We start from the raw sequence: 12,965 nt of genomic DNA, 5'->3' as shown, positions 1-12,965 counted from the left end.
TTATGATCATTCCAATTTGGAACTTCTGAACCAAACAAGCTTCATGTGTATTTGGCAAAGAGACAAAGGATGAGAACAGAAGCAATATGCCAGTAAAATGGGCCATCAGCAACTGGCTTTATTTGGCAGAGGGGATGAAGGACCAAACTTATTGCTAGCATGAACAGTGCTATGGTAAGTACAGATCTGAAACTTCAGCTGGAATTGCTATTCTAAACACACTTGTGGCCACTCTGCAGCACATGCCCTGGCACAATGAACAGCAGGAAATCTACAAACTTACAGCCAACTTCTTCCTTGCCTCCCACTCCATGGTACTCAGAAGTAGGTGCTGTAGTGTTTTAACAAGTTTTGGGGGCCAGGCTAAGCCTTTTGCATATAATACTTATGTTAGCAAGCCATTCTTTTCTGATTATCTAATCTTATGTTAGAAAAAATTTTGGAACCTTTGTACTTTGTTTTTTTGTTGTTGTTGTTGTTGTTTTGAGACAGGGTTTCTCTGTGTAGCTTTAATTATAGTACTGGAACTCACTCTGTAGATAATGCTAACCCCAAACTCACAGAGCTCTGCCCACCTCCACCCCTGCTTCCCAATGGAGGTGCCATTGTTTACAGCAAAGCTCAGAACAATCTTCTTATGCTCATTTCACCTTTGACTACACTCTGGAAGTGCCTATGCTCTCCTGCACTTACCTGCCACTACGTCAGAGTGGCACTTGTGTTGTGGGACACTCACTGTGGAAACATACTCTCAATTCTCTTAGACCACTGTGGCTTAGCACTTGCTGCTTATTTAATGCTTTACGAGAGAGTACAAGAACATATGCTAATATTTTGTAGGTGTGATGGAACTTTAGTCTCTGATAACCTCACAACTTCTAACGGGAATTAAAAGGCGCAGCAGTACAAAGAGAAAAGCAAGCAGACCCGCACACCAAGATCTGTGCACAGGGGCTGGAGAGATGGCTCAGCAGGTAGAGTACTGACTGACTGCTCCCTGAGAACCCAGGCTCTGCTCCCAGCACCCATACAGAGCCTCAGGTCCAGAACATCTGGCACCCTCGCCTGGTCTTTGTAGGCACTGAATACACACAGTGCAAAGACATGCATGTAGGCCAAATGCCCATACACATATCAAATAAATCTCCATTTTTAAAACATTTGTGCAGTTACCAAAGCACTACACAAATGCCCATCATCTGATAAACACATCAATACAATGTGGTAACAACAGAATAATATTCAGTCGCAACAAGATTTGACACGTGCTGTAACGGAGATGAGCCTTCTAAGACTAGGCAAACTGAAGAGAGCCACCACAAAAGGGTACATAAAGAGTGTTCATAGCAGACAAACCTAGAAACATAAAAATCAGACTGATGGTTCTGTAGATAGCTTTCACATAACTGACCAACGATACACACAGATACACACGCACACACACACACACACACACACAATCACCCTTGTCTTTTTTTAGCCCAACAAACAGTTGAGACTTACTGTATAGCAGGTACTATTCTAGAAGCATGTGTGTAAAAATACCAAGATAAGAACCTCCTCTATTATTAGCTTCTTACAACTGTGGATATTGGCCCCGTATGAAGGGAGGAAAAAAAAGTAAGTATCTTGGAAAAAAAGTTAAGCATTCTAGAAAATGCAACCACCAAAACTGACTTGGAATCAGACGTGCAATGGGTCAAAGACCTCAGCAGTGCGTGCCTGTCTTGCACTGTGAACTTTACTGCAGCCCTGGCTGCACACAGGCGTGTACTTTGCACCGCACGTGCTGTTGTGCTATCCGCCCTTGAATGCTGCCTGAGACTTCAGTGTGTTAAGAACTGATGTTTTTGCCGGGCGGTGGTGGCACACGCCTTTAATCCCAGCACTCGGGAGGCAGAGGCAGGCGGATCTCTATGAGTTCGAGGCTGGGCTGGACCGATAGCCTCCAAAACAATACAGAGAAACCCTGTCTCCTAAAAACCAAAAAAAAAAAAAAAAAAAAAAAAAACCCCAAAAAAACCTGATGTTTTTACTGTGCAAGATTTCTGTTCTTGTACAAATAATGGTTTAAGAACAAAAAACATTACTTCTACCATTAGTCCTCAGCATAAAGTATCAAGTTCTAATATCTTTTGAAACGTTCCTAAACGTACCTGTCATCTTGTATTATATATTAATCAAGGTGGCCTTTTCAATATTGACCTAAATTATCAGCTAACTCTGAAAAATATCCTAGATGCTCAACACTTGGTAGTATCAAATATTCAATCATTATTTAAATTCTTTAAAAATACACAAATTCATCAATCTCCATTAGCATGCAAGTTTGCTTTCATTTAATAAATGATAAAAAATTATATTCATGTTAAAATTGTTTTAAAATAAATGCCTTTGTAGCTGGGCAATGGTGGTGCATGCCTGTAATCCTAGCACTGTGAGTTTGAGGCCAGCCTGGCCTACAGAGCTAGTTCCAGGATAGGTTTCAAAGCTACAGAGAAACCCTGTCTTGAAAAACAAAACAAAACAACAACAAAGAGTCTCTGTTACCAGTAGATGTTTAATTTGCATATTTGTTGCATATATCCAGGGTCACAAAACAATTTCTTGGGCTGGGGGCTAGTGGTTAAGACAGTGGCTGCTCTTGCAGAGGCCTTGGGCTTGGTTCAGCACCTACAAGGCTGCTTAAAGTAATCTGACCCCTCTTGTGGCCTTCACAGGCTCTGCACATGAAGGTGGTATAAATGTGCATGCAAACAGAACACTCTTAAACATAAAGAAATCTTTAAAAGCTTCTCTTTTAATCTCAACAGTCAGGAAGCAGTTCCAGGCCAGCCTGGTCTACTGAGCAAGTTCCAGGCCAGCCTGGGCTGCTACATAGTTTGGGGATAGACACATGGTACAACAACAAAAACAAACAAACAAAAACGATACTAATAAAAACAAGTCTTTCTTGAGATACAAGGGGTTGCAAATGGGCGAAATTTATGAAGTCCTGCTCTTACTGGAGCTTGCGATCCAGTAAACAGCTTTAAAACATACACTAAACAAGATGCTCCATGATGGGCTGGCTAGGAAAGGAGGCGTCTCTGCGAGAGCAAAGCCTGAGGTGGAGACAAGGAGAACAAAGGGATAGCCACAGAGATAAGGAGACTCACTGTCCTCAGTGGTCTCATCTACTAACTTTCTGGGAAAGGTGGCTCTAGGCTGTGGGTAGACACAGCGATAACTCTCGAGTCTTTTCAAAATTTTTCTTTTATATTTCGAGATTATAATACGATCACATCATTTTTCCTTTTCTGTTCCTCTCTCCAACTCTTCCCATTTACCCCCTTTCCTTATCTTCTCACAAGTCTTTTAAATTTTTTAAATTTTTTTTGAGAAAAGGTCTCTTGGCTGGGCTGGCTTCAACCTTAGAGATGCTTCTGCCTCTGCCTCCCAGGCTCTGGGGTTAAAGGCTCTCCCCCCCAAGTCTTTAAGAAAACCATCTCTGGACAATGCAGCTTCAATTGACATTTCTCTCCTTTTCTTGGGCCTTCAGCAACTCTTCCCTATTAGTCATTCTTGCAACCCTTTTTAGTGAAGAGGCACTGTGTTAAAAGTCCCAGGACTTAAGGACAAATCAGACACACACCTAACAAACAGTCTCTAAGGTAGGCAACAATCTAGCAGAGCAAATAATTGCATGCACTCCTGCAGTGTGTGTGTGTGCGCGCGCGCACACACACACACACACACACACACACACACACACACACACACACACACACACACACACACACACTCTCTCTCTCTCTCCAATACCAAGTCAAAGTGGGATGTATGAGAGAAGTGTAAAATGAATTCGGAGATTACTAACAGCAGGGTAGGAAAAGCTCATGTGGTAGGAACAGAAAAGGGAGTATCTAATTATGACTGTGGATCTGGACTTGTGGGTAAAAATAAAAACATTTATTTTGTTTAGTATCACTGATTTCACTTTAAATAGACTTTTAATTATTTTCAGCTCCCAAAGCAGGCATCAAGCCCAGGGACCAAAAGCTTGCTATTCCTCATGCCTCTGAGATATTCAACACAGCATTCTCAAGAGCCGGTTCAGTCATCTGCTACACTGGATGACTCTCCACTTCAGAACTGAAGGATGGCTCAGAGACCCTTGGAATGTCCACCACAGCATTATTTCAGGATATACCCATAAAAAAACATTTGCATATGCGTGTGTTTATATACAGAAAACATTACTGCACTTTTAATTCACAATCTTACAAATTCTATTAGTTCTTTTTTGTTTTTGTTTTAAATTTTCCAATCAATCTCCCTGTGCAGTCAGCAACTTCCTGAGTGCTGGAGTTACAGGTATGGGTCACCACACCTGGCCCACAGAATTTTTGTTTTAAAGATTAAAAAACATGTTTAAAAGTGTGTGTGTGTACGTTCACATGAAAGCAGGTATTTGAGGCCAGAGGCATCAGAGCTCCCAGAGCTTAAGTCACAAGCAATTGCCAGCAGCCTGACATGGATGCAGGAAACTGAATTCAGGTCCTAAGCATGAGCAGCTTCTTAATCATTCCTGGGCCATCTCTTCAGCCTTGCACTATTTTAAGTCTGCATTACTAAACTGAAGCTTGTACTTCAAACTGTTTCTTTTTCCATTTTCATGTGTGCCTGAGTTCCTTTTACATTAGTCACAGAGGCAGGGTCTCTCAGTCAAATCAGAGGTCCCTGACATGGCTAGTTCACTACCCAGCTTACACAGGGAATCCCATCTGACTCAAGAGGCTGCAATTACAGACAGGCCCCCTGCCCACCTGCATTTTCATGAGTTCTGGGACCCAGATTCCAGTCTTCGTGTTTGTGTAGCAAGCAAGAGCTTTTAACCATTGAGCCATCTCCCTCCCCCCACCCATTTTTCCCCACTGAGCAAACCTTCATACCCAGCCCCTCAGAATTCTTTCCCAATCCCAACACAACATATTAACCACTGAAGAAAAGTCATTCTTTTGAGGCAATGTCTCATTATCTCCAAAAAAATATTCCATGGCCAAACTCACCATAGAGAGCTGTCCAAGTTTGATTAATTACATCTAGACACACAGTTCCTGACCTGAAACAGATGGAAAAAAAATGGCACTTTAAAAAAAAATCAGAAATCTAGTTGCATGTTTCCGGCAGGCAGCTAATTTTATCAAACACTTTGTAACAGCCTGTAAGATGCAGGTGGGAGTAAGGAGATGAGAAGCACAGGTATTTACAAGCTTCTTTGTGCCTCGATACAACCAACAGGGAACCAGAGCAACATAGGAAGAGAAAACACCTGAACCAGGTGGTGAGAATTAACCCAAGGAACAAGGATAGATACACCTTATGATTCCCCAAGGACAGAATTTCACTATACAGTCAAGCGTGTGCATATTCTGAGTCTCCTAAGAAAAACAGACAAACGCAAATTAAATATTAATTAATTTACAATAACTTCATTTCTTAAAACCTTAACTTAATAGCAGACACAGGCTGAGGAACTGATCCTGATTAAAGGAACTTGACAACGGAAGGCAGCATGGAGCCTGACATCACTGCACTACAGACTAGATAAAAAGTATTGCATCAAACTAAATTCCTGAGTCTACTTTACTGGGGTTACATAAGAGAACATCCTGTCACTAGGATGGTGGATACACAAAGTATTAAAGGTTAAGGGCCACAATGTAGACATGTAACCTACACATACAAGGTTCACAAAAATCTCCTATGCAGCAAAAGCTGAAGCTGGACAAAGAAAAAGTATAGTCCAAATAATCAGCAGTAGAAGGACAAGACAGGTAACAGTCCTTAAGCAATAGATAATTAAGATCAACTAAAATTATCATTCATAATCTGTCTCTCAAGAACTAAGAAATATGTTAAGGGCTGAAACGGTAAATCCGTATGCGGACAAAGGTTTGAGTTGGGTCCACACATAAGACTGAGATGGCTATCAAAAGACATGGAAAGGCAGTCATGAAAACGGGAAAAATGTCAGCAGTACAATCAATAATTGCACTGGAACCTCAATGGCTTAGACAATCACACCCCTAGGACCACTCACACAGTGCTACGTCCCCAACAGTGAGAGAGATGACCTCTAAAAAATCGAGAACAGCTGCTGCTAAAATTTAAACATTTTTAAATAGTTACTTACGCTTCATCAATGTTGGGGTGGAAAATTTTATTCATGAATCCTGCAAAAAGAGATGTTAATTAGCAGCACAAAGTATGCAGAGAACATCAAATTTTAACTTGTCAGTACTGGAGACTGGAGACAAACTTTGGGACCATGCAGCTTTTTGTATAAAATATCTTAAAAGCAACTGTCTTCTGAAACATGAAGGAACTTGCCAAAACAGAATATATAACATTAAGTGATTTATAACTAGTGCCACAATGAAAGCTAAGAAATGTTCAAAGAGTTGAACTGTTGGAGCTTTACTGGAGGTCCACACTTGACCTTCAGAAGCATATTTACAGGTGTCCTTTGGCCACACAGTGAAACGTGAACGAAGCTGCTTCAGTTAGGAGAACACCACTTCCAAACCACAAAATGTCACAACAGTGACCAAAGCAGTTCCTGTGAGTCTCTATGCTCAGTCAAATTCTGATTACAATTGGGGCACCCGAGCAATATGGCAGGACTTTAAAATGTATTCTCTAAGAGAGCTGAATCTGCAGCACTTGGGAGGTAGAAGCAGGCATATCTCTGCAAATTCCAGGTCAGCCAGGGAAGTTCCACAAGAAGGCCCGTCTTGACAAACCAAAGGGGTGGGAGTAGAGGAAAGACAGCTGAATCTGCCAGAGATTTAACTTTCCCCACAGTTCTGATTGCTCCTTCCTAAGATGCTTGTCAGCGCCTACTTGGCAGTCATTTTGTTAGGGTACAAAAATGAGGCTGCACACTATTCTCTCAGGTCCCTGTAGCAGCAGGCCAGGAGACAAGAAGTGAGTGTGATGTATAGAAGTATGGTCACAATCAGAGCACATGTGGAAAGAGAAGAGAGGGTATGGAAACAGACGCCACAGACTCAGGAGGAGCCTTAAGTGATTTCCCAAAACATTACAGCATCCCTCAAATCAGGATAAGAACACAAAAGCACGGGCACTTTGCTCTAGCCATTCCAAATAACAACCCCACTCTTTAATTCATCTTTAGGACTTCAATGTTTCAACTGATTAAAGTTTTATTTACCATTACAGCAAGAAAGTTCTGTAATGTGTAAATAAGTCTGCATCAATATTAATTTTTTCAAAAGGAAAATTAGGGATGCTTAAAAGATATCCCAAGCTAATAATAGAACTGCTCATACCTTAAACGAAAAAAATTCCTAGGGTTAAATTCCTTGTAACCCTAGGAAAATGCTAATAACTAACACACATGTCCAGGTTAAGCTATGAGAATACTAGAAGTTAACATTGTAACAGTTAGGCATCGCTGCTGCACACCTTTAATTCCAGCACCACAGAGGTTTAAGCTGGAGAATCTCTTGAGTTCAAGGTCAGCCTGGTATACATAGTGAGGTTCCAGGTAAACTAGGGCTACACAGTGAGGCATCTTAGAAAGGGGGGAGGAGAGGGCTAGAGAGATGATTCAGTGGTTAAGAGCTATCTTTCTTCCAGAGGACCTGGGTTCAGTTCCCCATACAAACATGGCAACTCACAACTGTTGGTAACTACAGTTCCAGGGACGTGACACCCTTATACAGACATAGATGCACCACTGCACATGAAATAAAATTCATTATTTTTTTTTAAAGTCACCTGAAACCCAGCCTGGATGTAATGGCGAACGCCTTTAATCCCAGCACTCAGGAGGCAGAGGAAGGTGAATCTCCTTCTCCAGTGCACAGTAGTTAATGCAAATGCTTATTGCTCGCACACTCAGCCCTAAATGAGACGACATTTCAAACCCCAAGGACCCACACCAAGGTTCAGAAACATGGAGGATGAGGAGGCAGAAAGAACGTTAAGAGGTAGAGGAGGGCCAGGAGTGCTTCGGTAATGTGCTGACGTAAGGACGTGAGAGGTCATAAGGTGATAGGCACACTGGGAATTTGGGGGAAAAGCAGGAGGGAGTGTGGGGAGTGTATATGATCAATACAAGGTATACACGTATAAACTTGCCAAAGAATAAATTAAAAATACTCGGGATTTAAACAAGTCAAAACTACGTAACAGATTGATGATATAGTACTACTTAAATGAAGTACTCCGTGCTTTAGGGGAAAATTCTATTGAGCCACACATATCAAGGTTGCAAAGGTATTTTCACAGGCTACAGAGCCATGGCTGCAGTGCGCACTGAAACAGACTAGGGAGAGAGGAAGGTTCCCGATTACTTGACGTGCTCAGGGAGGCGCTGCATGCCTGCCATCAGGAGGCTGAAGCAGAGGCTGAAGCAGGGTTTCAAGTCTGAGACCAGCCGAGGTGATTCAGTCAGACCCTGTCTCTAAAGGCAGATTTTATACAGCACTAATATGCCTTTTAAAGAGAGACAAAGGTGGCTGGAGAGATAGCCCGGATGTTAAGAGCGGAGGCAGCTACTGCTAAAGACCTGAGCTCAGTTCCCAGCATCCGCATGGCGGCTCAATTACCTGTACCTCCAGCTCCAGGAGACCTGACATCCTCTGACCACACATGGCACATATATAAATTTAAACACACAAAATAAGAAAAAACTAAGTAAAGAAAAAGACACAAGTGAGGGTTGGAGGGATAGCTCAGTGGTTAACAGCACTGGTTGCTCTTCCAGAGGACCTAGGTTCAATTCCCAGAACCATGTGACAGCTATCAACTGTAACTCCAGTTCCAGGGAATTTGATCTCTTCTGGCAATGCACGCACATACAATCAGATAAAACTTCCTGTATACAAAAATAAATCTTTGAAAGGAGAGACAAGGTGCTTGGGTATTCTTGCCTTTTTTTGTTGTTGTTGTTTTGTTTTGTTTTTCGAGACAGGGTTTCTCTGTATAGCTCTGTATAGCTTTGGAGACTGTCCTGAAACTCACTCTGTAGACCAGGCTGGCCTCAACTCACAGAGATCTGCCTGCCTCTGCCTCCCGAGTGCTGGGATTAAAGGCATGCGCCACCAATGCCCAGCTGCTTCTATTTTTTTTTAAACAGCAAGTGTGCACATAGATAAGCTGGAAGCAAACATATTCAAAGGTTAACAGTGCAGAATTCTCAGTTGAAACACTTTTGCAGAACCAAACAAGGATATAACAATGTGAAAAGCCCACAAGTGTCTGAGTGTCAGCTCCAGTATTTCTATGTTTCCTTCCTGGTTCTCCTGAATTTCTATGATGTTTAATATTAGTAGTTCAAAACCATTCAAATAAATAGAAACAATATTAAGTGTTTCCGTCTGTCCCGTCACTCCCCCCATGTTTGTTTTTTTCCAAGACAGAGTTTCTTTGTGTAACAGTCAATCAATCATGTGTACAGCCTGCACACCAGCAGAGGGCACCAGATCTCATTCAAGGTGGTTGTGAGCCACCATATGATTGCCAGGAATATTACTTAAGACCTCTGGAAAAACAGTCAGTGCTCTTAACTGCTGAGCCATCTCTCCAGCCCCATCAATATCACATTTTTAAAGTATATTTAATTATATGTATGTTAACTAGTCCTGAATCTTCTAAAGGAAAATGATCAATAAAACAAAATCAAACTATTCTGAGATCTCATATCCTCTTGTTTAAATAAAAGATCTGTTACCTTTAAGAATATACTATTATTTCAATCAAAAAGGACTTTAGAGGGTGACCTCAAATTTGCAATGCTTCTCCCTGCCTCCGACACACTGGGACTAAACTAAGGGTCTCACACATATGAGGTTGAGTATTCTACAACTTATCTACCCCACAGCCTACAAACTTTACAATGAACAGGGAACAAGACTGAATCACTACGTTTTAACTACAAATGGTTCTCGTGCATGAACTACAGCAGTTGGTAGCTACTATTAATAATCCAAAGAGGCTCTTAGCACTTCACATCCTGCTTCTGCTGGAACCTGTAGTGAGCAGTGGTGCAGCAAACGCTCCCCACACTGACTATAGATAGCACTTGTCTGAAGAGCTCTATACAACAAACACATGTTGAATTAGAAGGTGGCTAGTATTATGTAAGGAAAAAAAATAGGAAGGTGAGGGGCAAAGGTTGCAATTTTCAGTTGGGGCCAGGAAAGAGTGAGTATGAACAGCATTTGGTACTGAAAAGAACACCTACGATAAGGAAAGCCAGGTGAAAAGTGCACCAGAAGTCTGCTTCATTTATACTTTTGAAGATCAATGAAGATATTAGCTGAGGTGCGGGGTAGGGGTGTGGAATGGGACAAAAGTCTAGATGTGGGGGCAGAGAGAGGGCACTAGCTTTCACAAGAAGGGGGTGACAAACCACTGAAACTAGCATCAACATATTCTTGTTTTTAAACAAAAAGCAACAGCTCAATAGGCTCCCAGCACCTTCACTACTTGATAGAGAATACAATGAATGGCACATCTCCATCAAATGGAACGAATGGGACTCTTACATGAGAATTAAGCTTTAGCAATCTGACAGTATGGGGCACCTTAAAGGACTAAGAATGATGTTGGTGAAAAGCTCTGACTTTATCAAACTGTCCATGAAGGATTAAAGTATCCCTTTCTTTGGCTTTAGCCTGAAGAGTACAGTTGGAATCCATACAGTTTCAATTTGCCCTGGTTTGAATATAGTATACAAATGAAAGGACCAAAAAACTTCATCAATATACTTTAGTAACAAAAGATTTGGAGCATACAGCCCGGCATCCAGTATGTTGCTAAGAATTAACACCATCAGGGTGAGAGAGATGGTTGAGCAGTTGAGAGTACTGGCTGTTCTTCCAGAGGACCCTGATACAATTCCCAGCATCTATATGGCACCTTAAACCTGTTTGCAACTCCTGTTCCAGGGGACCCAATGGCCTCATACAGACATACCCACAGGCAAAACACTAATGTACATTATCAGAGTTCTAAGAAAGTTGGTAGCCAGGAGGTGGTGGTGCACACCTTTAATACCTGCACTCGGGAGGCAGAAGGCCAGCCTGGTCTACAGGGAGTTCCAGGACAGCCTCCGAAACAATACAGAGAAACCCTGTCTTGGGGGGGGGGGGAAGAGGGCAACAGCACATGCAGAGGGCAAGGTACTAAATGGACCAAGGGTTCTAGCCTTCACTCTGCTACCAACTGTAGACTTTGGGCCAGTCACCTCACTCCCAAACATGGGTCTGTTTTTCATCTGTGAAGATTAACAGCTGGCCCATTTCATCTCTAAAACCCTCATTCTTAAATTCTATTTCTAGAGGTCCTATGGGTGCCAAAATCTAGGATTTATTAACAGTGTCTAGAGCTCCAAGAACAGAGGAATGTCCAGTGGGGTCCTGTGACTTCGTAAGGCAGTACCACTAAGTAGAACTAAGTGTGCTACACTACCACAGAGAGCACAAATCCCTGACAATTCCAAAGTGGGCAACATCAACTGGTGACTTTGCCTTCAAGGACCAGGTACAAACAGACCAACACTACCTGAGAAACCCTCCAGACCAGACCTCTTCCTACTGCAGACTTTTATTTAAAAATATTATTTCTCTCAAAAATCATTGAGAATTTCGTACATGCATATGATGTACTTTGATCATATTCATCCTACTTCCCACTTTTGACTCCTTCTGGATCCCGCCATTCAATAATCTACCTGATACTAGAAGGGTGGACCAGGCTTCTGAAGGGTGAGGAAAATATAAACAAGAATGTGTGCGCTTCGGGCATGGTTTATGTAGCCTTGGCTGGCCTAGAACTTGCCTTGCTGGCCTCAAACTTGCAACGATCCTTCTGCTTCTAAAGTACATAAATTATAGGAACACACTACCATGCTCAGCTCAAACTGTTAAAAAACAAAATAAAACCCAAAGCCAATCACTAAAAAGGAACATTATTTCCTTTACATTTGTTCTTGGACAAGCTGTGTGCAGAGTTTCTGGCAAAGCCATTTGTATTCTGGACAACGATGCCAACAATGAAACTTCTGAGTTTGGAAGAGAGAAGACTGGGAAAGAACAAACTAGGAATTCAGACAAGGAAGGTTCTCAGGCCTGAGCGTGTTTGTCCTGGCACAGTTTCCTTCCTTTTGGCAATGCTGTCACCACACTAAGGAGTATGTCTGCAACAAGAGAATTTCCCCCAATACTTGTTTCCATTTGACCAGAAACTTATGAAGGTATTTTAGGAGAATGTATTTTGAAAACAGCTTTTATGGAAACATGGTTAAGTAAAAGCAGCAACAGAGACCAGGAATGGGAGCACTAGAGGCATAATTCAGGGCCCCATGTACACTAGGCAAGTATCCTATTCCTTGAACACACTTTTTTAAAAATCTTAATTGCTAGCAGACATATTAATGACCAATCCCCTATTTGGAAATTCTACCCGATTTAACTTGATGAAATGCCAGGTCAGACAAATGACTAAGGAAGGACACAAGACAAGGGGAAATGCCGAAGGTAAAAGTGTAGCTCTATCCCAGGGACAGAGTGAACCAGAACTGAAGTGACTGAGGTTTGCTGTATGGCTGATGCAACTCAACTGTAAGTGTGTGAATCCCTATGAGAAAACAGCAAGTGAGAACATTCTCTTCGATGTTAGGATATATATGCCTACACAAACTCTCAGAAAACAGACGATTCAAAACCAAGCATTCTGCTTTTTAAAGTAGGTATTTAAACTATATTTAAGGGGCCGAGACTACAGCTTGGTAGTGGAACTTCTGCTTATTCAAGTATGAAGTCCCAAGTTCAATTCCCAGTACCACAAGAAAAACTGTGTGTACTGGCACTCATTTCAGGGTTTCATCTTACCTGAGACAGACAGGCCAGCCTGGGGACCTGCACCTGGGCAGAAGTCCCAGGAGAGAC

General features: G+C 42.0%; 1 protein-coding gene across 2 annotated transcripts in view; it reads right to left on the bottom strand.

Annotated features, from left to right (window-relative positions):
• The window catches only part of Ube2h (ubiquitin conjugating enzyme E2 H), an 82,185-nt gene that overhangs the window by 18,517 nt on the left and 50,703 nt on the right, over positions 1-12,965 (bottom strand). The window contains exons 4-5 of one of the 2 annotated variants that reach the window (XM_040728662.1): positions 6,179-6,218; positions 5,052-5,104 (exon numbers count right to left, since the gene is read on the bottom strand). The exons of the other annotated variant lie outside the window; for it this stretch is intronic. Coding sequence (XP_040584596.1) covers positions 5,052-5,104; positions 6,179-6,218 — 93 coding nt within the window. The remainder of the gene's footprint in view (positions 1-5,051; positions 5,105-6,178; positions 6,219-12,965) is intronic. 2 annotated transcript variants of the gene reach the window in all.

Source organism: Mesocricetus auratus, unplaced genomic scaffold (assembly GCF_017639785.1).
Source record: "Mesocricetus auratus isolate SY011 unplaced genomic scaffold, BCM_Maur_2.0 Super-Scaffold_100019, whole genome shotgun sequence".
In the NCBI taxonomy this organism is placed as follows: domain Eukaryota; kingdom Metazoa; phylum Chordata; class Mammalia; order Rodentia; family Cricetidae; genus Mesocricetus; species Mesocricetus auratus.
The sequence above is the reverse complement of the archived record's forward strand: the minus strand, read 5'-3'. Positions and strand labels throughout refer to the sequence as shown.